This window comes from Tursiops truncatus, chromosome 2 (genome assembly GCF_011762595.2).
Source record: "Tursiops truncatus isolate mTurTru1 chromosome 2, mTurTru1.mat.Y, whole genome shotgun sequence".
NCBI classification, from domain to species: domain Eukaryota; kingdom Metazoa; phylum Chordata; class Mammalia; order Artiodactyla; family Delphinidae; genus Tursiops; species Tursiops truncatus.
In genome coordinates this window covers 25,691,164-25,716,352 of record NC_047035.1, presented here as the reverse complement: position 1 = coordinate 25,716,352, position 25,189 = coordinate 25,691,164, and the positions used below count along the sequence as shown (strand labels likewise).

Genomic DNA, 25,189 nt, shown 5'->3' with positions numbered 1-25,189 from the left:
AAATATATAAACAGCTTATGCAGCTCAATATTAAAAAAACAAACAACCCAATCCAGAAATGGGCAGAAGACCTAAATAGACATTTCTCCAAAGAAGACATACAGATGGCCAAGAAGCACATGAAAAGCCGCTCAACATCACTAATTATTAGAGAAATGCAAATCAAAACTACAATGAGGTATCACCTCACACCGGTTAGAAAGGGCATCATCAGAAAATCTACAAACAACAAATGCTGGAGAGGGTGTGGAGAAAAGGGAACCCCCTTGCACTATTGGTGGGAATGTAAATTGATACAGCCACTATGGAGAACAGTATGGAGGTTCCTTAAAAAATGAAAAATAGAATTACCAGATGACCCAGCAATCCCACTACTGAGCAAATACCCAGAGAAAACCATAATTCAAAAAGACACATGCACCCCACTGTTCACTGCAGCACTGTTTACAATAGCCAGGTCATGGAAGCAACCTAAATGCCCATCGACAGACAAATGGATAAAGAAGATATGGTACATATGTACAATGGAATATTACTCAGCCATAAAAAGGAACGAAATTGGGTCATTTGTAGAGACATGGATGGATCTAGAGACTGTCACAGAAAGTGAAGTAAGTGAGAAAGAGAAAAACGAATATCGTATATTAACCCATATATGTGGAACCTAGAAAAATGGTACAGATGAACCGGTTTGCAGGGCAGAAATTGAGATACAGACGTAGAGAACAAACGTATGGACACCAAGGGGGGAAAGCGGCGGGGGGTGGGGGTGGGGGTGGTGTGATGAATTGGGAGATTGGGATTGACATGTATACACTGTTGCCTATAAAATGGGTGACTAATAAGAACCTGCTGTATAAAAAAATTAATAAAATTAAATTTAAAAATTAAAAAAGAAAAGACAGCTCTAAGAGTGAGATCTTATCTGTCTTGCTCACTGCTTATCCCTATGCCTATAACAGTCCTTGTAACGTAGCAGGGGCTCAATAAATAACTGTTGAAAGGATAACTGAGATCTGTAAAGATGGCAAAGAATGCTCAGGAAAGCCCATCCCAGCACCATTCTTTTGGAGGCATGAGAAATGTTAAGGAGGGCTCAGAGTAAGTAATAATACAAGAAGCGCCAGTTCCCTACCGCATTACCTGAATTTGTATTATGTTTCTTGATAATCCACAGGTTGTTGTAGTCCTTGTGCAAATAGGTGGTGACCTGGGTAGGGTGGGGGAGGGAGGAGGAGGTGGGAGGGAGAAGACAGTCACTATCAGCGCAGCCGGCCACAGGACAATCAATAGCAAGCCAATGTTGCTTAAGCCTTTTTCAGAATCCCCAGCCACCAACCCGAGGGGCTGTGTTTCCCGACAGGGCTCCGAAGTAGCATTTGGTAAATGCTACTTTCTCTCCTTCCTTCTATATTTAGAGGTCTTTTCCCACAAAAGCCTTTTTGATTTGTCTCTGTGTACCCCTCTGCATCCTATCTTTCAACTTCCCACCTCCTAGAGGGAGGAACAATAACACCTTGTGTAACACAGTCTCCAGCACACAACGAGGATTTAGTTCATTTTTAAAAAGTCATCAAGACCATGTCTCAAACTTTCTAAATGAAAAATTCATGGTATTTTTCTAGAATATGGCCAAATGAAACGAAAAAAACTCTATTAATATCTTATCCTAGGGGCTTCCCTGGTGGCGCAGTGGTTGGGAGTCCGCCTGCCGATGCAGGGGACACGGGTTCGTGACCCGGTCCGGGAGGATCCCACATGCCACGGAGCAGCTGGGCCCGTGAGCCATGGCCGCTGAGCCTGCGCGTCCGGAGCCTGTGCTCCACAACGGGAGAGGCCGCAGCGGTGAGAGGCCCGCGTACTGTAAAAAAAAAAAAAAAAAATCTTATCCTAGAAGCCTGAAGTTTTAGACATAGCCATTTTGTATACACTGATTTTTTAAAAATTGTGTGTGCATGAGTGTACACGCATGTAATGCTGCAATTAAACTACCAGCAAAAATCCTGGGAACAGTATAAATGTCCAATACTAAAGGAAGAGTTACGTGCTGGTTATGTCCACAGGATAGAATATTATGCAGCCGCAGAAAATGTTTCAGGGCATTTTTACCCAGCACAGGAGAAGGTGTATAACATGCTGCTGTTGAAAATGGTTACCATTTATCACTAGGCACTGCTCTAAGCACTGGACAGGTCTTATCGCTAGGTTGTAGGGACTATGGTTACCTCCACCTTACTTACAAGCAAACTGAGGGTAAGTAATTCTCTGAGGTTGAGTAAAGGTCTCACAGCTTGTCAGCTGGAGAGACAGGATTCAAACGGAGGGAGCTAGCTCCAAAGCTCCCAGGATAGAGACTGCATACATACAATTATGCTAATTATGTATACAAGCACATAAATACCCAGAAGCAACGGAAACAAAGGCATCTCTCTTACAACGTGAGTTTTAATAACTCCAATTGGACAAAACATGACTTATTTACTTGCAAAGAGATTTGGAATTAGCGTGTAGGAAAATAATTATGCGTGTATCATGGCTGCTTTGTTTCAGTGGTTTTTGCTTTCTCAGCAACAATTAGGAATAATGGTATTAAGAACATACACGTTAAAAGTTGTGGCAGCCACAGAGAAATTAAGTCCACGCTCCCCATCAAAAGCTGCACACATCAAGCTCACCCAGCTCGATTTTGCTCAAGGATGTTAAGCTTTTGTGGTGCTTGTGTGTGCACCCTGCGCTGTCATTTTGTTTTTTGTTTTGTTTTTTCAAAAACCATTATTATTAAAATTCCTATTAGAAAAATCACTTACTGTGAATATAGTCCATGGCCTCTTTTTCCCCTTGAAACATTTATTTTTACAATGGAGTTTTTTATAATATGAGGTCTCCTAGGGACACAGGTATGCTATTACAGCAGAATGTTGTACATCAAACTACGTGGATAAACAATGATCCTTGGATTATGTGTAACTTTGGGGTTTTTTTTTATACTTTTCTACACTTTCCAATCTTACTTTATAAACGTTATGCTTTAAAAACATTTAAAAATCGAGACCTAGAGCTGTTAACAAGACATTAAACTACAGGGCAGAGGAGGGCTACTAGAGGTTATTTAGTGCGGTCCCCTCAATTTACAGATGAAGACACAGGCTGCGAAAGGCTCAGTGACTCAGTCAGTGACAAAGCCAGGCTCTCTGTCCCTTGGCCTAATGTGCTCTCTCTAGATGACTGTCACAACTTCATGCCTCTACCCATGGGCTTCAAGTGTGTAACACTAAGGCCAGCTTAATAGGGCCTTTCAGAACGTGGCTCTTCTCTCCCTTTGCACAGTATAGATGTTCCTCATCACCACATCTGTAACTTTATCTCCTACATGACACCAGCAGCAAGGTATCACTATGGAAGGGCTAGCAGTACATTAGACTCTTCTGGAGAGCTTAAAACCAAAACAAAAATGCACAATGCATGGGCCCCATCCTAGGTCAATTAAGTCAGAATCTCTGGGGTGGATCTCAGGCATCAGAATTTTTTAAAAGCTCTCCAATGGACTCTAAAGCGCAGCTAGGGTTGAGAACCACTGTGCTAGAGAGAAGCGGAGAGTCAAGAATGGGAAACTGATACCAAAACCCAATACTGTGGGTCAACCTTCTAGTAAATAAGGAAATAATAACAATCAAATATTTTGAGAAGCAAAAGTTTTTCACAAAGTAAAGGTTTTGATCATTTTGCAGGAAGAGAAACTTCACTTCAAGCTTCTCAGAGCAGCAGCCAGCCCTGAAGCCCCGACCTCTGCACTCTCCTCTCCTCGGGTCACTGCATCCGAGGCCTCCGCCCTGCCCACGCCATGGAAGCCACCCTTGTCAGAGTTGCCAGGCCTCCCATGTTGCCCTTCGAAGGCCTCTTCCTCTGTCCTCACCTTCTCCGAGGTCTCTGCAGCACCTGAACTGCTGGCGTCTCCTCCCACTGGAGACCCTCTGCTCGGCACTCTCCTCCCGTTCTCCTCCAACCTTCCCGTCCACCCCTTCCTTCTCAGCCACTTCTACCAGCACCACTCTGAGCGCCTTTAATGCTGCCTTACGTGCTCCTGCTCCCCAGGGCTCCTCTGCTGGCCCTCCTCCCTCTGCACACTGCTTCAGGGCAATGTCACCCATCCCCCACTGTGTCACTGACACCTGTATGCTACACACTCATGTCTCTTTCCTGAGACAAGTCCCAGAGCTAAAATACACAAAGGAAACTCATCTCCAAAGCCATGCTTCCTCCTCCAATTCTGATTATGGTGAAACAGCATTATCACACAAACACCTTGACCTCCAGACTACAGACCTGGACATGGCTCATCCCTGACATCTATCAGTTACCAGGCCCTGACATTCAACCTGTGAAGAGTTTCCTAAATCACTTCCCACCTCTCTCCCTGTGGCCTCTGCCTCCGTTCACCATCCTCTGTCATGATTATTGCCTCTAGTCTCCTCCTCCTTCCAATCCACCACACTCCTGCTAGAGCTGTCCTTCTAAACTAGAAATCTAAGCACATCTTATCCCTTAATAAGTTTCAATGCCTCCCCAGCGTCTACAGAACAAAATTAAATCTACTGTAACACGTAAGGCCTCTCCATAATCTGGCCCCACGGGCCTCTCCGACCCCATCCTTCTCCCTCTCAGGCATCATCCACCACAGCCACATCCACCACTCCTTAACGTGGACGCGGACAGTGTCGCTCACTCGTTCAGATCATACTCACGGCTAATCCTCCAGCATGCACGTCATACGGATTATCTCACTTAATCCTCACAACAACCTTATGATGGAGAGAAGTACTATTTATTTTCCCCAATTTCAAGATGAGCCCACTGAAGCACAGAGAGGTTAAGGAATTTGTTCAAAGTCACACTCTAGTGGAACCAGGATTCAAACCCAGATAAACTAGTCTGGTTCCCAGGCCTGTGTTTATAACCATTACGCTCTACCCATCATCCACTTCGTGCTGGGCACGGAGCCTTCCAGGAGCCAGCAATCAAACAGCAAAGAGACAGGAGGAAGGAAGCACTCACAATTCAACGCGAAGAGGGTTACCACACAAGCTTGTAAAGGTGCCGGGAAAGCCGCCCACACCAGACGCACCTAACCCAGGAGCAGGCAGAGGGAGGTCATGGTGGTCAGAGGGGAACTCCCCAGCTGAAGCCTAGGGAAGCTGGAGTTAGGCAGAGGAAAAGGATGTTTCAAGCCGGGGAAACAGTGCGAGTAAAGGAGGGGAAGCCAGAAAGAGAACGGAGGGTTCAGTCATGGCAAACAGCTTAGTGCTGCCGCAACTCAAGCGCACAAAGGGCTCACTGACCTGCTGCTGGCGGGCGCCGATGCCCTCGGGGTAGAGGTGCCCGTGCGAGTGGAGGTAGCCGACGGCCATCCGCGCGCTCTTCACGGTGATCACAGAGCCATAGGCCAGGTCTGCGGGCAGACAGCGACGGTGTGAGCTGGCGCAGCGCTAGACCTGCCCCTGATTGCAGGGGCCGCTGAAGCCACAGGCCTCCCCAGCCCCTAACAGACTCCACTGGGTCCCGGACTGCCGAAAGCAAGATGCGCGGCTGCCTTCTCACCCCAGTGGAGTCAACTCAAGAGGATCTCACCAAATAGTCTCGCCTGTCCCCTCCCCTCCTTCCTAAGGACTTCAGAAGAAGCTGGGTATTAACAATGCTATTATCAAAGCAAAAGACTAGGAACAACTTGTCCTTCATTCAAGGTCTATCATATACATTCCATGGAATAAAGAAGGAAGAAGCATCTTATATCTTCATCTGGAATGTTCTCCAAGATACATTGTTACTATAGACTGTTAAGAGAGACTTTTCATCATATATCCTTTTGTGCCTTTTGAATCTAGTACCACATGTAGTAACTGTTCAATGGTGTTTGGGGTTTTTACTCTGAATTTAAAAAAACAAAAACAAAAACCCAGAGTAAACAGCTTACCCAAGAGCATCCATCCCCTCCCCACACAGGCCCCGGCTTATGCAGGAGCCTCTTTGCCTTCTTACTGTCCCTCTTCTCCACGCCCTGCAATCTGGCTGCCCGCCATTCCCCTCTCCACCGAAACAGGTCTCACTGCACCAGTGCTGGCCGCTCCTGTCTCCCTTTGTTCATTCATTTGGTCGCTAGACCGTATCGATTACACGGTGGATCTAAAGGTGGAGGAGACCTGGCTGCAGACCTAGTGGAGCCCAGTCTTGGGGATGATGGCACCACACACTGAGCAGCACAGGATGATCAGCAAACGCTCCAGCAAAGGTGCGACAAGGTGTGACATGGTGGGAGCCCAGAGCAGGGTAGAACAAATTCTTGCCCAAAGAGTAAAAAGAGGATGGCTTGATGGAAGAGAATATAGCTGAGCTAGGCCTTTTAAATAACGAGTAGAAATTTGCTAACGCCACCACTCCATCCTCCTAAGTCCTCGTGCTGGTCAACACACGCAGCCCCGCACGCTGCTGACCGCAGCTGCTTCTCGATTATGCTCTGTCCCCCTTCTCAACTCCACACTCCCTCACGGACTGCTCCTGAGCAGCCCCTTCCTCCTGCATGCCCAGTGGCCTGACCGCACCCTGTCGTCTTCCTCTTTCTACAGTTTCCTCACAGACCACAGCCACTGCACAGCATCGACCATCCCGTACTTGGCTAGTCCTCCTTTGAAAGCCTCAGCCCCAAGCCCACTGGCCCCACTGCATGAATTTCCTCAAGCAACTCAAGGCTGACTTCTCCAATGTGGAATCCAGTGTCTGCCTTTCCGAACCAATTTTTGCCTGCTTTCCTATTTTTCATTCTTTCCACACTCTGGGTGGGCCCACTGTGTTCTAGGCCCTGGAGAGACTAAAAGACATTGTCCTTGCCTCCAGGAAATAATGACCTGGGCCCAACCTATCTTGTCAACCTTATCTTCCAGTATTTTTCTGCATATAACCTATGCCTTAAATTCTGCCCTGCTCTTGGCTTTGATCATGCTCTCCCTTCTGCCTGATACGCCCTCTCCCCCATCTCCCTCTGCTGAAACCTACCCATTTTTCCAGGGCCTGACTCCAAGGCAACTCACTCACTCTGATCACCCCCCAACCCCCTAACAGAAGTGATCTCTTACACCTTTGATCCCCACAGCTCTGCGTTCCCTCTTTCTATACTTAACACATACGGTCACATCATGTAGAGGTCCTCTACTGCAGACTCTACTCCAGACTCTCGACTCTGGAGGGCATCCACTTACAGCCTCCAATGTGGCTAACACTTGCTCAGTTACCCGGTGTGAATAGTGAATGGATGCGAGTAGCAGGATACTCTGGTGGGAACTGACCTCTAGCCCTGAAGGGCCTTGTTCCTTCACCAGATTCTCTCTGTTGGTCTTCCCACAGCCACGACGGACAAGTTATTCTTTAGGGTCAAAGAGCTTGTTGCTCAGGACGTCTTCCTCTGCACTTCTTGTGCTCCTATTCACTCTCTTGAGTGCTCGGACCAGATTTAACTGGATCTTTCTCCCACTGTGCCCATCTAAAATAACTCAGGCTGTCATATCATCTTTTCCAATACAACTCCCAGGAATCCCTTCTGTCCTACCTTTGTAAAGGACAAGAGACACTCACGTTCAGGGATGGAAGCATTGTGAAGGTTGTTTCCTGAAAGCCGGGCCTGGAAGGCAGAACTGAAGAAGCCATCGCCAGGACCACTGTGGGGAAAGGCAGAGAGAAGACAGCCAAATTAATGGAGTGAAACTGTGATTTCCCAGGAGCCCTAGGAAGAGCTCTGCACAGCTGGTTTAAAAGAAGTACAAGGGAGTGGCAGCGTGGTATTGTGGACAGACATGGGGGATAGAGTCAGAGAAACTGGGGTCCAAATTATAACTCGGCCACTTACTAGCTAGGTGAACTTTGGAAGATACCTGGCCTTGTTTAGCCTCAATTCTTCATTTATAAATCAGGGATTTAAAAAAAAAATCAAAAGAATTATTATGGGACTTCCCTGGTGGTCCAGCGGTTAAGATTCTGTGCTTACAACGCAAAGGACACGGGTTAGATCCCTGGTCGCGGAACTGAGATCCCACATGCCGTGTGGCACGGCCAAAAATTTTTTTTTAAAAAAGAATTATTATGACTAAATGAGATAACGTATATAAAATGCTGAACACAGTTCCTGACACATAGTCACTACCTGTTAAATGGGAGCTGCTGCTGGTGTTATTGTTATTATTATCCTCACTCCAACTGCACATGCTTATGGTGGCCCATCCCTGTTAAGCACAAGGAACTGTGTTTAGGGATAAGGGGCAGTTTGGCTATTAGAACACTCTCTTCTTCCTTCAGGCCAGGGTACCCAAAAGATAGAACATAAGAGGAAACCAACAGAAAAAAAACCCTGGGTCCCCTCCGAGCATCCCAACCAGACCCAGGAAATCACACGGCCCCTCCATAGGCTTAGAGGCAAGAGGAAGACCAGAAGTGAGATCCTGGAAAGGCTCTGGCCGTACCTTTTATTCAGCACCATGAAGTGAACAGCGTACGTGGCCGTGTAGAGAGCCAGCGGCAGCACTATGAGGCACAGGATGCGAGCGGTCAGATGTTTTCCCACAGTCACCTGCAAACCAAGCCAGTGCAGGGTGCTGGGCATATGAGGCATTATTTGCCTTATGCCTGACATGTGTGTTATCTGTAAGTTTTTATGTGTAAGTCATAATCAGAAACAATTGAAACACTAATGGCTATCAAGAAAGAAAGACATGGGGAAACCCTAAGCCTTCCCATAACACCCCCCACCAACCAAGCACTGCAGGGGGCTGAACCTGGGCCAGCCCTCCGCTGCCCGTCCAGACCCTCACCGAGGACCCCGGGCTGTCCCCGCGTTACTGCCAAGGTGTGGCCTGCATCTTCAGCATCGTCACTCATCACTCCCTCTCCATCCTAGTCACACTGACGCCCTGCACTTTCCCCATGCTTCTTGCACTGTACCAGCCCCACCCATCGCATTGATAACTGCTCCTTATCTTAACTTTAGGCCTCAGCTTCCTCCTAGAAGCCTTCCTGGATTGCCCGAGACTGGGTTTATGCTTTCCTCTGTGCTTTCACAGCCTTTGTTGGCTGGACCATGACTTATTTTTTCTTTTCTTTCTTTCTTTCTTATTTCTCTCTCTCCATTGTCTCTAGAGGGCAGGAATCTTGTTTTAATCATCTGCATATTCTGTGTCTCACACTTAGCGGATGGTCTGTCTATATGTTCTGAATGAATAAATGAACTTGTTGGGACTTTGGTTCAGAGGTGCATTACAGCAAAGTATCAATAGTTCAGGCCTGGAGTCAGCCTCGCCTGTTTGAATCCTAGATCTACCTCTTACTACTTGTATGACTTTGGGAACATTATTACCTCTCTAGGTCTCAATTTCCTCATTTGGCAAGAGGGTAATAACTACCTGCCTCACGGGTTTGTTATGAGGAGGAAATGAGATGATGAAAGTAAAGCATTTTGCATACTGCCTGACACAGAGTCAGCTCTTAATAAATAATATTGTAATAAACCATAAGGCCCTTACCAGCCTCCAGATGCAGAGACTCTGGGTCAGGAAAAGAAAATTTTAAGTTCAGGAAGTCAGTCTACCAATTTTACCTCAAGTCCCAGGCAGTCAGTGTCTGTCACACATTTGGCATGAGCCCAGATGGACAGAATCCCCTGGCTGGGTTGTTTGCAAAGCATTTAAAAACCAATGCAGGAACAAATGCCAAAAGAGAATCCCAAGGATATCAGTCCATCCTCTCTCTTTATACCTCTCCAGCCTGTCAGCCATGGCCCACTCCCTGCTGCCCTGCTCCCTACAGAGGGCAGCCGGATGCAGCCCACCTCGGGCCCAGAACACAGCTGTTCTGCCACCTGCAGCAGAAGCAGAGAAAGACCACTGGCTCTGCTAAGCGAGGAGCCCGGGAGCAAAGACATTTCTACAAGCACTTGGGTTCTCACCATTGAAAGACTGAGGTCTCCAAACAGGTGCCAAAGGTCTGAAACGGTGTTCCACCCCACTTGCAGGATGATAAAGAGGCCAACAAACTTGACCCCCAGAGCACCAGCTAGATTAACGCCAGTCAGGCTGAGCCAGAGCCACCAGGGGGCAGAGAAGGGCCTGAAAATCAACAAGGCACAGAGTTCAGTTTGGCAGCTGGAACCAAACTCAAAAGCAAGAGCAGCAATGGGGAAGGCAGAGGTCCTCTGACTCTGGGAGGCTGCACTGTGGCCTCTCTCTTGAGGGCTCCCAACCTCAGGGACCATGCATGGCTCCGAGGAGGAGGTGGTCTGTGAAACCCCTGAAACTGCAGGAAGCACAGTGTGAGAGTCAGTAGGTGATTCTTCCGGGGAGACGCACCATCGCTTTCCTCGCTACAGGGCTTCAAGTAAGCAAGGGGCTTATTCTTCAGTGGTGGCCAATCAAGTGGAAGGAAAAGGAAAATCCAGAGAAGCCTGATGGATTCAGTCAGCCCTGTCTTTTGTGCCACCTCTGGACCCTGTAAAGGCCAGCAGTTACTGAGTGCCTACTATGTGTCAGGCACTGTTGCGAGCACTTCACACGTATTAACTCTTTAGCCTTCCCTACAACCCCCTGGAAGCAGATCCTGTCATCAGCCTCTTCTTCTACACGAGGACTCGAGGACTCGAGGTCCAGAGAGGTTAGGTAATACAGCCAGCCAGCGGGGGAGCACAGTGCTAAGCCCAGCAGTCGGTTCCCAGGCTTGCTGCACTTAGATCACCTGGTGCTCTGAGCTGCAGTCTCCTCATCCCCTGGCTGACCCCCTGCCACAGCAAATGCTCCTGAACAGCCAAGACCTATGTGTTCCTGTACCTCTAGCTCCTGGCACAGTACCTGGCACATAGCATGTATTCAAGAAATGGCAGGTGGGGCTTCCCTGGTGGCGCAGTGGTCGGGAGTCCGCCTGCCGATGCAGGGGACGTGGGTTCGTGCCCCGGTCCGGGAAGATCCCACATGCCGCGGAGCAGCTAGGCCCGTGAGCCATGGCCGCTGAGCTTGCGCGTCCGGAGCCTGTGCTCCGCAATGGGAGAGGCCACAACAGTGAGAGGCTCGCGTACCGCAAAAAAAAAAAAAAAAAAAAACAAAAAAAAAAAGAAATGGCAGGTGGAAGGGGATGTGGTGCAAGTAGAAGATAACCCAAATCCGGAGAGAGCTGGTGGTCACTGCTTGGTTGTGGCGAAACCAAGGTGACTTCTGAAAAAGCCTTAGCAGAGCCAGCTCTTTGGGTCTGAATAAAATGAATGACCTACTCTACTCTCTCAGAGGCAGAAGCATGATCTGGAAGGGACTATTCTGGAAGAAGGCCAGGCCCTCCAGAACAGCTTTAGAATTGACTGGGGCCTGCAGGGATCCTCTTGACTGATGTAGACCCTTCAAGCCAAACTTTATATACGTTATTCCTATCACCAAGTCAGGACTGGCTGCAACCACTGAGGGCAGGGAGACAAACAGTTCCCAGGCAATATCTATTCTGGTGCCCCCCACCCTAGGCATCATACCCACCCTGTCCCTGGCCATTATATAAATTCCAGAGCTGCCACAGCTTCTGACACCCCCTCCCAAAGATGGTGTTTCTGACCTGTTGGCATAGGAGTTGTACTTGACCATGCTCAGCATGGCAGCCATGATGAAGAACATCAAGATGGGGTCAAGGAGGATGTACTGGGACAGAGTGAGGCATCCTGTGTCTGAAAAACATGAGCTCAGTGGTCAAAAAGTGGAATCAGAGATGGGCCCCCCTGAGAACCAAACACCCCAGTGGTAAGAAACAGTCCCCCTTGTGCTTAGTTGCATTTGTACAGTCAAGATTAGATGGGCAACTGAGTCATCTGGAAGGTGGAAGGCCACAGCTTTGGGGTACACCAAAGCCCAATGATATGAAAGAGTATCTCACACTGCTTCCAGGCCCTTGCCCCACAAAGGGATCATGTCACGCATTCAGATACAGAGATCCCGAGATGAGGGCTCCTGCTAATTTCCACCATCAAAAAGGGAGTTCTGCTACCATGCCTATGCAGCCACAAACTACATACACCCGGGAAAGAATCTTACCATTTCATATGAAGTCTCCATTGGGAGTTGATTCTCCATGCAGGTGCTGAAGTGATTTTTCTTTTAAACAAAATTTCATTACATCATGGCCTGGCCTAAGTCCTCCAATGTCTTCCCATCTCATTCAGACTAACAAGCTCCTTCAGACAGCCTCAAGACGGCCACCAAAGCCTTCATGGTCTCCCCACCTATCCAGCCTCCTCTCCCAACACCCTCTGCCTCACTCACTCTACTCTGGCCTCACTGGTCTTCTTGCTGTTCCCTGAATCCACCAAGTGCCGCCTTGCACCAGGACCACTGCACATGCTATTTCCTCTGCCCAAACACTCTTCCCTCAGATCTCTGCATGGCTTAATCTTTGGCTTCACTCAGGTCTCTGCTCAAGGCCACCTCCTCAGGGGGCTCTTCACAGACCACCCTGCCTAAAACAGAATCACTCCCCATTACTCTATCCCTTACCCTACCTATTTTCTACATTGTACTTATTGCTTAAGGTGTTACATTACAGACTTAATTTACTTGCTTATTTATCATCTGCCCCACTAATGAGCAAGCTCCATGATAGCAGTGTCTCATCAGCGTATCCTCTGAGGCCAAGAAAGTGGCTTAGCACAGAGTAGATGCTTGAAAATAGTTGTGGAATGAAAAATGAATAAACGAATAACTGAAGAGGGAAGTTAAAGACCCAAGGGAAAAGCCACCAGTCCTCTAGAAAGAGACCCTGTAGTCTTGCAACATGATCTGTCAAAGCAAAGCCAGAGGGACTTCCCTGGTGGTGCAGTGGTTAAGAATCCACCTGACAATGCAGGGGACACAGGTTTGATCCCCGGTCCGGGAAGATCCCACATGCCGCAGAGCAGCTAAGCCTGTGCACCACAACTACTGAAGCCCGCGCACCCTAGAGCCTGCGAGCCATAACTACTGAGCCCACACACCGCAACTACTGAAGCCCACATACTCTAAGGCCTGTGTGCCGCAACTACTGAAGCCTGAGCGCCTAGAGCCCATACTCCGCAACAACAGAAGCCACCACAATGAGAAGCGCGCACACCACAACGAAGAGTAGTCCCTGCTCACCGCAACTAGAGAAAGCCCGCGCGCAGCAACGAAGACCCAACGAAGACAAAGAAAAAAGAACAAAGCCAGAATCGCCCCTAAATTAACCACCTAAACTGGTCTGGACTTCTTCAAATGTTAAGGTCTATGAGGTCAGGAATTCACTTTCATATGAGCAAGGCTAAAAACAGGATCAGTTTCTCTGGATCAACTCTCAATTAGCCATGTGAGAATTATCCACAGAAATAAAGCTCCCATTTTATTCTCTGCCACCCAGCTACTTCTGTGGCATCTACCTTTGCATTCAGTTGAAATTAGTTTAAGGAATGCAAACTAATCTTGACAGTAACCTAAGAGAAGCAGAATTAGAACTGTAAGCCTCCTTCAAACACACACACACGCACACACAAGCACACACAAGCACACATAAACTTGTTATCCATTCCAAACTCAAATGTGGATAACTTGCAGATAATCTATTCCTTGGGATTACCATACCAACTCACCACTCCAATAAAATATAAAGGCTTGCTACATATAAGTATTTATATATGTAAGTATTACTGGTGAATAAAAGGAGACTTGTAGTACATTTACCCAATCCTCAAGTTACTTAAGAACTGGGCCCGCAGACAGAATCTTTAAGTATATTGATTTCCAGCTACATTCATAGCGTGGCAGTCAATATCCCAAGACACGTGGTCTAGGACAACTTACCAAAGGTGAGGAGGGCAGCCGTGAGCAGCGCTGCCGGGAGGGACTGGGACAGCTCCAGTACAGTGAGGTAGGCAAAGGGGATCAGCAAAGCGCCGAGGAACGCACAGAACTATGGAAGGACGGGAGAAGCAGTCAAGTAACTAACTAAGCAAAGCATCAGGGACCTACTTGGCTTGGTACAAACTAATCTTTTAAGATGGAGGGCCCTGATGATGGCATGGCTTGGTGACCTAAAATCACCTGCAATATGTTTAAATATGAAAGGGGTGGTGTAACAGTGAAGCATCAAATCAAACAACATTTACGTTCCCACTAAGCACCAACTTGTGCACTGACAAGAAATCAGCAAAGTTCAGCCAGGGAGGTGTGGGCAAGACGGCCCACGATTTCAAGTGGGAGACTCCGGGAATGGACCGTCCCATCACTGCTAGCTGTGACCTTGACAAAGTCACGTCTCTGTATCTCAGCCTCTCCTTCTGTGTAATGTGAAACTTAAGAGTTCCTACCTCATAGGGTTTACTTTTTAGATTAAATGAGCTAAAGTTTATTACCACACAGGAAGTTCTTGATAAACACTAGCTTCTGTTATGAAACTGGGTGCAAGTTGAGAAATACCTCTCTGAAGGTGTTTTAATATTTTAGAGAACTCTAATGTTATTTCTGTTATTTCTCCCTTGGTCCTTTTATTCAATCACACCAGGAATCACTCTTTAATCTATAGGTTGTATTTTGATTTTAGAAAAAAGACTGCTTGACACTTCAGCATCTGGAGGGTTGTTTTTCAGTTTTGTTTTGTTTTTAACCACCAGTGTTCTCTCCATCCCCCTACCCTGTCCATCAAAAGTAATCAGACAAACCCAGGGGAATGGAAATTCTCACATTTGGGTGGTCACTTTTTGTTAGCAGAAAGCAATGTGCTCTAGTGTGAAAGGGAACAGGGCTGATATATTTGGCCTTCTCATTTCCATAGCAAGTTCACAGTGAGTCAGGCCTATATCCAATTATGCATGCTATGTGGTATTCAAACATCATTAGGAAGACACAGAATCACTTAAGAATATGAACTTGAGGGTAGTGGACACTTCTTGTTTAATATGGAATGGTATGACCACACAAACAAGCCAGTGATTAGCCCAAGTAATCACATGGCATTTATCTGAACTGCTTTGATAAAGCGGTTCCTTGAGGAAAGGGGCGTGTAAATGCTACCTGCTCTGAGAGCTCCACACTGAGGACAGTCTCCACAGGTCTTATTAGCTCCAGATACAAGGTCCCCAGACAGCTGGGTATTCAGGCCCTGCCGTGCCCCATCAAGGCTGGTGTTGGGACTCAGAGCACAGAGGGACCAGGCAAACACACACTTCCCTTAAAAGACTGGAAAACCCCTTGTGTGCCCGACACCTTTGTGGGGGAAGAAAGAAGAACCTGGTGACATGGGTGTGGGGAGGCTGAAATGTTAATAAAGGCCCTCAGAGGTAGGCAACACCCTAGCAGTTGTGGCTGCAGGGGAAGGACGCGTAGCCTGCCAATGTGCTGAGGCCAATGTTGGGATTGCAGGAGATTCCTGGCTGCCTGAGTCCCGGGCTGCCCTCTGATCTGAAATTTGATGCCTCACGTTGGCAGGAGAACAGGTGACGGGGTGCGCTTGCTCCTGTCTGTGTCATCGCTGTATTATCTGTGGCCTCCCTCTTCCTTCCCGCCCACCCCAGCTCTGAATCTCTACTACAGGGTACAGGTCCAATCATGCTCCCCCACCAAAGTCCCCTTATCTACACCTGCCACCACTCCAGGGCTTCCAGCTGTCACATTTCTGACTGAGCGTGGCCCCAGGGTTGAGTCGGGCAATAGCAAGTCAGGAAGCCTTACTCCTCTCATTCCCAGGTAGCTGTGATGCTCATATTCGTCCCCAGGCTTCTGGAACAAAAAGGTGCCGTCATATCCAGTCAGGTGGCCAGCAAGGCCTATCAGCATCTGAGGAGAGAAGGAGAGGCCTCAGAGAGAAGATGCCTCCGCCCCCTGAACTTCCCTCCAGCTGCACCCAGACCTTGGCTTCCCTTGACAACTGTCCATAGAAGGAGCTCCCACTGTGACATTTTCTCCGGCAGCTGTTGCAGAGCAAAGAATCTTTTGTCTACAGAGCTCATTGCCTGAAACAAATCCTCTCTTGTGTTAAGGCCAAGTTCTTGGGAACAGTGCAGACTGAGTATTTAGGAAGAAAAAAATCCCACAATTCGAAGGGCAGGGCCAGTGAGGGGCTCTCTCATTCAGCCTTCTTTCATTTGTTATGAAGTAAAACACGACAGCTCATGGGGGAGGCCATGGGCAGGGGCTGATTCCTGGGAGACTGGGCCACTGAAAAGAAAATGAGGTTCCAAGTCAGAATGAGGAGGGAGGAAAGTGGCCAAGTTGCTACACACCAGGAATAGAGAGAAGGGAAGAAAATGGGAAAGCAGAATGCAAACACAGATGCATTTCCCCAGAGGGGAAGAGAGAAGTCCCAGTGGAAACAATGCCAAAAGGCCTGGGACTGGTTTCTCCTACCGCCAGTATTCCAAAGGGAGGCCACCCGGCACATCCCAAAACAGAACAAATCAACTGTAAACTTAGACTGTGAGCTGTAAATCCTTCAAAACGTTCGAGAGGATCAGCCTCTTCGTTTCTGTCTTTCCTTGACTGTCAACAGTGTAAAATTTTCTTTTCCACACACGTAATCAGAAGCAGCCAAAACATAAAAACTGTCAGCAAATATGAAGCATCTGTAACAGCCCCAGGCTGCCTCGGCCTGACCCCTGTGCTCGGGTTCGGCTGTGTGGAGGGGCAGAATACCCTGGCTGTGTGGAGGGAAAGCCCTTCCCAGCGACGCTGCTTGTGCGGGCTTGGATTTGGACCGCTAACCAGCTCACTTTTTCCTCTAAGTAGTTCTAAACACAGTCACTCTCTGTAGTTCTGTGTCAAGGTACAGAAGCCAAAGTTCAGCAGTAAATTATTATGAAGCCTTATTTAAAAAAAAAAAAAAAAAGGAATCCCAGGGTCCAGAAGTTAATTTAATATTAATTAATTTAATGTAAAGTAATATGAGGTATTGGGAAGACAGAGCCATCCGAATACCCAGGTGAACTTAAACTGACAAATGACAATCAAATGAATGTCCCTTCCCCCCTGGGATCTCAGAGGACAGACCCGCCTGGTGCTGGCATAAATCCCCAGACTTCCTGGCTGGTCTGGTAGAGTGAAGAAATGCACAGATGGTTTGGATCTCAGAGCCCCCCATACTAGCTCTCTGATCATAATAATCTCTTACCTACAGGTAATAAAACCTTCCTTGCAGATGGTTGTGAGGCTTAGAGGTAATGTTGTAGGCAAAACACTTAGCACTCTGACAAGCGTTTAACAAGCACTCAAAATTCAGCTCCCTCTCAGTTTCCATAAGGTTAAAAGTAGCCCTGAGCTAATTTCCTAACTAAAGAACTCATTCAAATCAATAAGAATAAGGGCAACTTACTAGAAAAATGTTTTCATAGAAAACAAAACACAGATGGCTAAAAAACATATGGAAAAATGCTCAACGTAATTCAGAAAGACACGCAAATGAAAACAGTGATATACCAGTTTTTACTCTCAAATTCGCAAAATTTTGGAAGTATGATCATACCAGTGCTGGCAACGATGTGAGGAGAGCAAGCACCCTCATACGCTGTTGGTGGGAGTATGTAGTATCTCAGCATTTTTGCAGGAAAACTTAACAATGTCCAACACAAATCTAAATATGCATATTATTTGACTCTTTAGTTCAGCCACTGAGGCTCTTTTGGCTACACCTGCAAAACTACGAAAAGATAAATGTACAAGGATGTTCATTGCACTACCTTTTGTAATGGCTAAAAACTGGAAATAACATAAATGCCCACCAGTTGAAGAGAGGCAAAATAATTTATGGCGCAACTGTATAACGGAATAATCTACAGCCATGAAAAAGAATGGGGTACATTTTATGTATTGATGTGGAAAGAAGTTAAGATATATTATGTTTAAAATACAAGTTGCTCAACAATTTTAGCCTGATTCCATTTGCATATATAATGTGCTGTTCCCGTGTGCTAATATGTATGTGTGTAGAAATGCATACACACTTATGTTTGTATAAAGTTTCTGAGAGGATATATAAGAAACTGTTAATAAAGGTGACCCTGGCTGCCTCTGAGGAATAAAACTGTGAGGGAAGGTAACTTTTGACCTTTTATTTCCTTCTGTACTGATCAAACTTTGTGCTATGTGCAGGTATTTTTATTTCTTTTAAAAGTACCTATTTCCTTGGAGCCCCTGGCGCCTAGGGCTGGGACCAGTGTGAAGAGGCAGGTATTGGGGTCAGTACTGTAGGAGAAAACGTTCTACTCACCACGTCATGGGGCTTTTTGATTCTTGCGCTGACTTGGCCTCAGAACCTATGAAAGCTACGTTGCTTATCACTCTTTTATCCAGGTAGAGCACAGGCCCATCAGGAGATAAATTCGAGGGGCAGATGGATCACACTCTCTGGGGGCAGCCTTAGAAAGAAGCCTCACATTTCTCCCTCCACACAGGGGCCACATGTGAGGAAGGGAAGGCTTCAGCAAAAACAAATCAGCAAGTGTTTTCCACACGCCTTCACTGTGCTGAGCACTAGCAGACCCCAAAAACAGACAGGCAGTCCCCAGATGAAAGACTGGGCTAGGTTTCCTCCTCTACTGGCGGGCTGGGTCCCAGGCTAGCCCAGTGCAAATGTTCAGCACGTTCTGTGGCTTAATTCTACAGCGGTAACAGATGTACTTGCCCGAATACTGGGGCAAGGCAAGTTCATCAGGCAGTGGTATAATGGTTAACAGAGCAGACTCTAAGCCAGTCTGAACCTTACCAGCTGCCACTTACTAGCTTTAATCCCTATGGCAAACTACTTATCGTCTCTGAGTCCCAGTTTCCCCTTCCGTAACATGAGGATACAACAGTACCTACTTCATAAGGTTGTCCTGAGCATTATATAAGTTAATGCATCTAAAGTGACTAAAAGAGACTGTTCAATTGCTCCAATCTTATTGTTGTTATCTTATAAAGGAGACAGAAAGAGGCATTACATTTTTTGCTGCTTCTCTGGGCTCGGAGCTAATTTTGAAATAGGCCACCTAGGGACTCCCCTGGTGGTCCAGCAGTTAAGACTCAACGCTATCAATGCAGGGGGCCTGGATTCGATCCCTGGTCATGGAACTAGATCCTGCATGCCGCAACTAAGAGCCCACATGCCGCAACTACAGATCACATGTGCCACAACTGAGACCCGGAGAGGGAGGGAGGGAGGGAGGGACGAAGGAAGGAAGGAAGGAAGGAAGGAAGGAGGGAAGGAAGGAAGGAAGGAAGGAAGGAAGGAAGGGCCACCTATTCCACCTTCCTCTCCACCACTCCCACCTGCAGGGCCGTGCCCCTGGTCCCTACCCCATGCTCTGGTGCTTTCCCCCTAAGCCCACGTGTCACAGTCACCACCCCTGCCACCCCTCACCCCCTGCCTTCATCCCCAAGTACTCCACGCTCCAAGAACACTCCCCATCTTCATACCAGGCAAATTCCTGTCCCCTTAGTACCAAAGAGCTCAGCCTCCAGTTAGGAAGAAAGGACTGAGCGAAATGCCAAGGCTAATCCATTAGCCTTCTCGGGGGTATTTGTTTTTAAGAGAGTAAAATGAATTCTGATTGGTGGAATTTCTAATTGTACATCATGTGAAAGGAACAAGCCAAACAACGTGCACGCTGGGAACGGGGAGTGGGAAGGAGTTTCAGGCCCTCGTGGACAGTCAGCTCCCCTAAGCTATTTCTGCTTTTTATGCAACAGATTCCTTCTCTCCATCTCTTTTTTTTTTTTTTCAATTAAGGTAAAATTCATATACCATAAAATTCACCATTTTAAGGTGTACAATTCAGTGGCTTTTAGTTTATTCACAAGGTTGTGCGACCATCACCACTACCTAATTCCAGACTATTTCATCACCCCAAAAAGAAATTCCACACCCATTTACAGTCACTCTCCAATCCTCCCTCCCCCCAGACCCTGGCAACTGCTAATCTAGTTTCTATCTCTGTGGATTTGCCAATTCTGGAAACATATAATACGTGGCCCTTTATGTCTGACTTCTTCCACTTAATATAATGTTTATGAGACCCATCCATGTTGCAGCATGTGTCAATATTTCACTCCTTTTTATGGCTCAATAATATTCCATTGTATAGATAATACCACATTTTGTTTATCCATCCATCAGTTGGTGGAATCTCTCTCCATTTCTGAGCCCAGAGGACTCCTAAAAACAGCAAAGGTTTCCCATGAAAGCAGCTGTTCTGGAATGTCAGGGAATTCTTTCTACAAGCCCAAGAATTAAATCCAAATCTAAGACTTGGCTCCAACTCTTAGGAGAGCACCGTCCTTCACCACACTGCTCACCTTTCCCAGAGGCGGGTGCACATCAAAGAAAAAGGTGCGGTTGATATAGTAACTTCCCATTTTTCCAAAGTGAGTTTCATCCCAACTAAAAAGAAAACAGAAAGAGAAATGAAATTCTTAAAATTATCGTACAACCCAAACAGCCTTAATAAAGCATGGTTAAAATTACAGTTAAAACCAAAGGTTATAAGTTTCAAGCAGTTAATGAGAAAATCTGGATTTAAAAAAAAAAAGCTTTTGACACAAGTGATTTGAGGAAGCAAGACATCAGGCTGTTCCTTAATCTTCATTTAGACAGCTGAGAAAGGCTAGCAAATACTTACCAACCAGTTTCATAAATTTAAGTTAAATCTATACTTATTCTGTATCTTGAGTTTCTATTTATTTTAAAAAGGCGAAGAGTTTCCTATACTGTAAAAAGTTTTGCAATAAGAGTTTTCTTCCAAGTCTGCTAACTTTTTTTAAAAAATAAGTTTATTTATTTATTTATTATTTATTTGTGGCTGCATTGGGTCTTTGTGGCTGCGCACGGGCTTTCTCTAGTTGCGGGCGCTACTCTTCGTTGTGGTGCAAGGGCTTCTCATTGCAATGGCTTCTCTTGTTGTGGACCATGGGCTCTAGGTGCGTGGGCTTCTGTAGTTGTGGTACATGGGCTCAGTAGTTGTGGCTCACAGACTCTAGAGCGCAGGCTCAGTCGTTGTGGCACACGGGCTTAGTTGCTCCGCGGCATGTGGGATCTTCCTGGACCAGGGCTCGAACCTGTGTCCCCTGCCTTGGCAGGTGGATTTTTAACCACTGCGCCACCAGGGAAGCCCCAAGTCTGCTAACTTCTAACCCTAAGACTATTTTTGCTACTAGAAACTGCATTACTCTTGCTGTTACAAACTACACTGTGGGCTACTGATCAGTAAGAGCCTATAGACCATGGTTGTGCCTGGAGTCTGATTTTGCTCCCAACCTTGTGATAATTAACCTGCTAACTATGAACTCACTGACCTTATTATAATGAACTAACAAGTATATAAAAAGTGAGGGCTTTCTTACCAAGTTAACAACCAGTCTAAAAACCTATCCTCATTATTTACAAATTATTTAAAAATTATTTTGCAAGTAAGTGATTCTAATACACTAGCTTTTAAGCACAATGCAAAAATCTTGTTCTTCTACACAACCACAGTAAACCTTTCACACCCTACACGGGGGCTTCACAGCGGCAGGCTAGTAACCCAGCAGAACCTGGCCATTTCTGTTTGTCAATCTCTCCCTGCAGCTCAGAAGAACAGTTGCTTTCTAGTGACTATCCATCCCCAGGTCAGCTTCTATAAGTAGTTATCACTGTCCTACAGAATAAGGGGCAAAACATGCTCTTACCAAAAATGCAGGGTCTTTTTTTTGTTTGTGTGTTTTACACACTGGGTCTAATAAACAGGCAGAAGGGTAAATCTACTTCTGCGTCTGCTAAGTACATGGCTTGACATGAAATGAGGACAGTGACATGGCGATGTCAAACAGAAAAATAACTTCCAAGCAGTGTGACAAAATACATTTGCAGAAAAAAGAGAGATCCGGTCCCAGCTCCGCCACCCACTGTGGGAGCATGACCTGGCAAAATCACTCACCCTCTCCGGATCTCTTTTCTCATCTACGTGATGAAGACAACAGTAGCATCTGCCAGTCCACCTCGCAGGGAGGCAGGTATGAGGTAACGCATGGGAAAGAACTTTACAGACTATGAAGTCCCACACATGCTGGGCACTATTTAAACTGTCCCAACATTTGTGGTTAGTTTTGAAGTCTGTTTGGAAACATATTGATAAAGGGGTGTAAGATTTTTACTTCAAGTAAAACTAGTAGCAATAGTCACGCTTCCTCTTGGCTTTTACTGCGTGTTTGCGGTGGGATGGACGGTCTTCTCTGGCTCTCTCTTGCTCTGCAGACCTTGCAGGCTACGCCAAGAATGCAAGGTCCTGGCTGCTCTTTACTCAGGCCACTTCTCAGGGTTATGCTTGCAGCAACCTTGAGGAAGACACCACGTCTCCCTCTGGGACAGAGAGCAGTCTTGTTTACTGCTTATTATAAAACAGCGGATTCCCCAAGATCAATACTCCTCAGCTGTGATTCAACCCCCTGCACGTGCAGGCATTCATCCAGACCCAGGGTATCACATGGGACACTGGGGACAAGGGGAACTGATGCCAACATACTGATGCTCATCCTGCTTGCTGTGCTGTGAGAAATAAAGGCCTTTGTCTCTGACCCAGGACTTTGTCTCCTGCCAGCATCCATAAAACACTGACAGGCTAACTCATTAGTTGGCAAGTAGCATAAAAATAAAACCCCAAACCCTGACAGTTTCGGTGACAAGCATAGGATGCTGAGTCATAGCTTTCCTTAAGAGAAAGGACAAGGGCCATCATGGACTGGGTTAGGGATAAGAGAAGACGCCCTGGAATCACCCTGGTGGTGAATGTTCTTGCCCAAGTGGTGGGGAAGGCAGGTAGTAAGAATCCCCCACTGTCCTGCCTATGAATGAGGTTGAGGGGAGAGAGGCAGGATTGAAACAAACAGTCTGAATGCTGCCTTGGTTCCTGCCCACGGCCTTCTGGGCAAAAGGAGGAAAGGATATAATCGCAACCCTGGGGCAACAGGCTAAGCAGCCCCAGCCAAAAGGCAAGATGGACGGGCTGATGAACCTAGGAGGCCCCCAAGCTTAATGGTGCCAGTGGTAAGGACCTTGCTATTCAACGCAGAAGGGCTGATGAATCTAGGAGGCCCCAAAGCTTAACAGTGCCAGTGGTAAGGACCTTGCTATTCAACGCAGAACTCTGGGTAAAATGAAAACATTGAAAGGTTCTCGGGTGAGCTGTGTGCTCAAGCCAAAGGTGTGCCTTGCTTAGAGGCTCAGAGCCACTCCGTCCCTCCGTGTCCCGTGATCCCTCCCCCTCTGGCACAATCTCAGCTTCTTTAAAGAGTAAGATGATTACAGGTGGGGCTAAGGTCTCCCTGTCCCTAAAGGGGGCTAGAGGCCATACACACCCATCCTAGTGTGGTGGGGAACTCTGGGGAGGAGGGGGACTCAAGCTCAAAGTCCTACTGGATACACGAGCACCCTACTCAATCCCTTGGAGTAAGAGGATTTGCTAGGCGCAGGGATTACCAAAGGCGCCAAGGACTGCAGGGAGGACCATGGCAGTGTGTACAGGGACTGAAAGAAAAAGCCCCTAAGCCCAGGTGCTCACCAGACACAGGAAAGCAGACTGGGAAGAAGTGGTGCCAAGCCTGCCGAGGGGCTGAAGGAGCAAAAGGGCCTCCTCCTGCGCCCTGCATCCAGCACGCGCCACACCTCCCACCTGGGAATGGCGTAACCTCTAGGTGGCTGTCATTATAGCTCCTGATGCAGGCCTATTAGACTTGTTAGTTGAAAGGGGAAAAAGCACCTAAATTCAACTGATAGGGTCTGAGCCAAGTTCCCAGTGGGGAAGGGAAGGGAAAGTGGCCTTGGGTAGGGCCCTTGCAACTACGGTTGTGTCTCCCACTGCTGAAGGCATAGTCGTATTTATCCCATATGTGTCCAAGATTATCCCATTGAGAGACTGCTAATTTAGTGAGAGGTGATCCTGTCCCCTCCCAAGTGGTCCTACAGAAATAATATAAATCACAAGACGAGAAAGGGACATTACAGCTTTAAAGATGGAATTTCAGGGCGGGGGGTTGGGGAGGGGGGCTTGGAGAGCTCCATGACAGCGCCATCTGCTGGACATAGGTACCAAGTACACACCCTTTTAAAGGGGCAACTGTCAACCTAACTACTAAGCTCTTGTTGAACTTGAGGGCCTGAACCATGAAGACCTTAGGACTCTTTGGCCTGATACTGTCACTTTGGGGTGGGTCAACTTGAAATCTATGGCTAACGACGGAAGGGCTCAACAAGCCTCGCTGGTGAAATGGAAGTGGTATATTCAAGTGTTGGCCCTAGAGGCATCTTGGTTTTTCAAGAAGAGGTGGCAGCTGCCCCTTTGGAAGAAACTATCTTCCACTCCACCGCCTGAAGCAAAGCCGCTGACTCAGTGGGGTCTTGATTCCCAGAGGTTCCTCCTAATGTTTGTGCCTGGTTCACTGATGGTTAGGCTAAATTAAAAGCAGATGGTGTCCACAGGGCAGTAGCTATCATCGAGCCCCACTGACGTTTCTGGAAGACCGACTGCAATAAGGGTTGATTGGCACAATGCACTGAATTGAAAGTCATCACCCTTGCCTTAGACAATACTCCTAAGAAACAGACAAGTTATATTTTTATTTTCCCTTAGGCTTTTGCCATTGGCCTAACCATCTGGTGTGTCACTTGCAAGGCCATATACTAAGAAATGTAAAACACCCCTCTTCGGAGCCAAGAACTGTGGAAAAAAATCATGGCTGCCTGCCAATGGGCCAATCTGGATCACTCATGTAGATGCCCCCAGTAAGGGCCAGTATTCTGATAAGACGGATTAGAATCAAGCTGCTGATCAAACCTGCACCATCCAGACTGCTGCCATTGCCACCTGCATACGTCAATACACCAGGCATGGAAACACATCTACCACCATGGACTGGGCACAAAGTAAAGGACTAAACGTCTCCAAAGCAGAAGCCATTGCTACATTGTGGTAACTTGTGACTCCTGCCAAAAGTTGGCACGTTTGTCTTGCAGTGAAGGAAGCCACATTGCGTGGGGTACTGACCACTCCAAGGAAACTGATTGTACTAGGACTTTGTTCCGCATTCCAGGCTATCACTGGTGCCCCACTGCTGTTGACACCGTTTCGGGTTAGTGTTGATGATGCTCTTCCAGTCCAATCATCTGACTCTAGATATATCACTGC

General features: G+C 47.1%; 1 protein-coding gene across 6 annotated transcripts in view; it reads right to left on the bottom strand.

Moving 5' to 3' along the window:
* Positions 1-25,189, bottom strand: part of POMT2 (protein O-mannosyltransferase 2) — a 47,717-nt gene that overhangs the window by 19,226 nt on the left and 3,302 nt on the right. For 5 of the 6 annotated variants that reach the window (XR_004525017.2, XM_033850789.2, XM_073800179.1 and 2 more), the window contains exons 2-10: positions 20,328-20,412; positions 15,732-15,836; positions 13,866-13,974; positions 11,620-11,728; positions 9,980-10,139; positions 8,502-8,680; positions 7,621-7,703; positions 5,337-5,446; positions 1,144-1,210 (exon numbers count right to left, since the gene is read on the bottom strand). Coding sequence is in view for 5 of the 6 variants with exons in the window: in XM_033850789.2 (XP_033706680.1) it covers positions 1,144-1,210; positions 5,337-5,446; positions 7,621-7,703; positions 8,502-8,680; positions 9,980-10,139; positions 11,620-11,728; positions 13,866-13,974; positions 15,732-15,836; positions 20,328-20,412 (1,007 nt within the window). In the remaining variant the exon portion in view is untranslated. The remainder of the gene's footprint in view (positions 1-1,143; positions 1,211-5,336; positions 5,447-7,620; positions 7,704-8,501; positions 8,681-9,979; positions 10,140-11,619; positions 11,729-13,865; positions 13,975-15,731; positions 15,837-20,327; positions 20,413-25,189) is intronic. The other variant, XM_019920288.3, reaches the window with a different exon arrangement.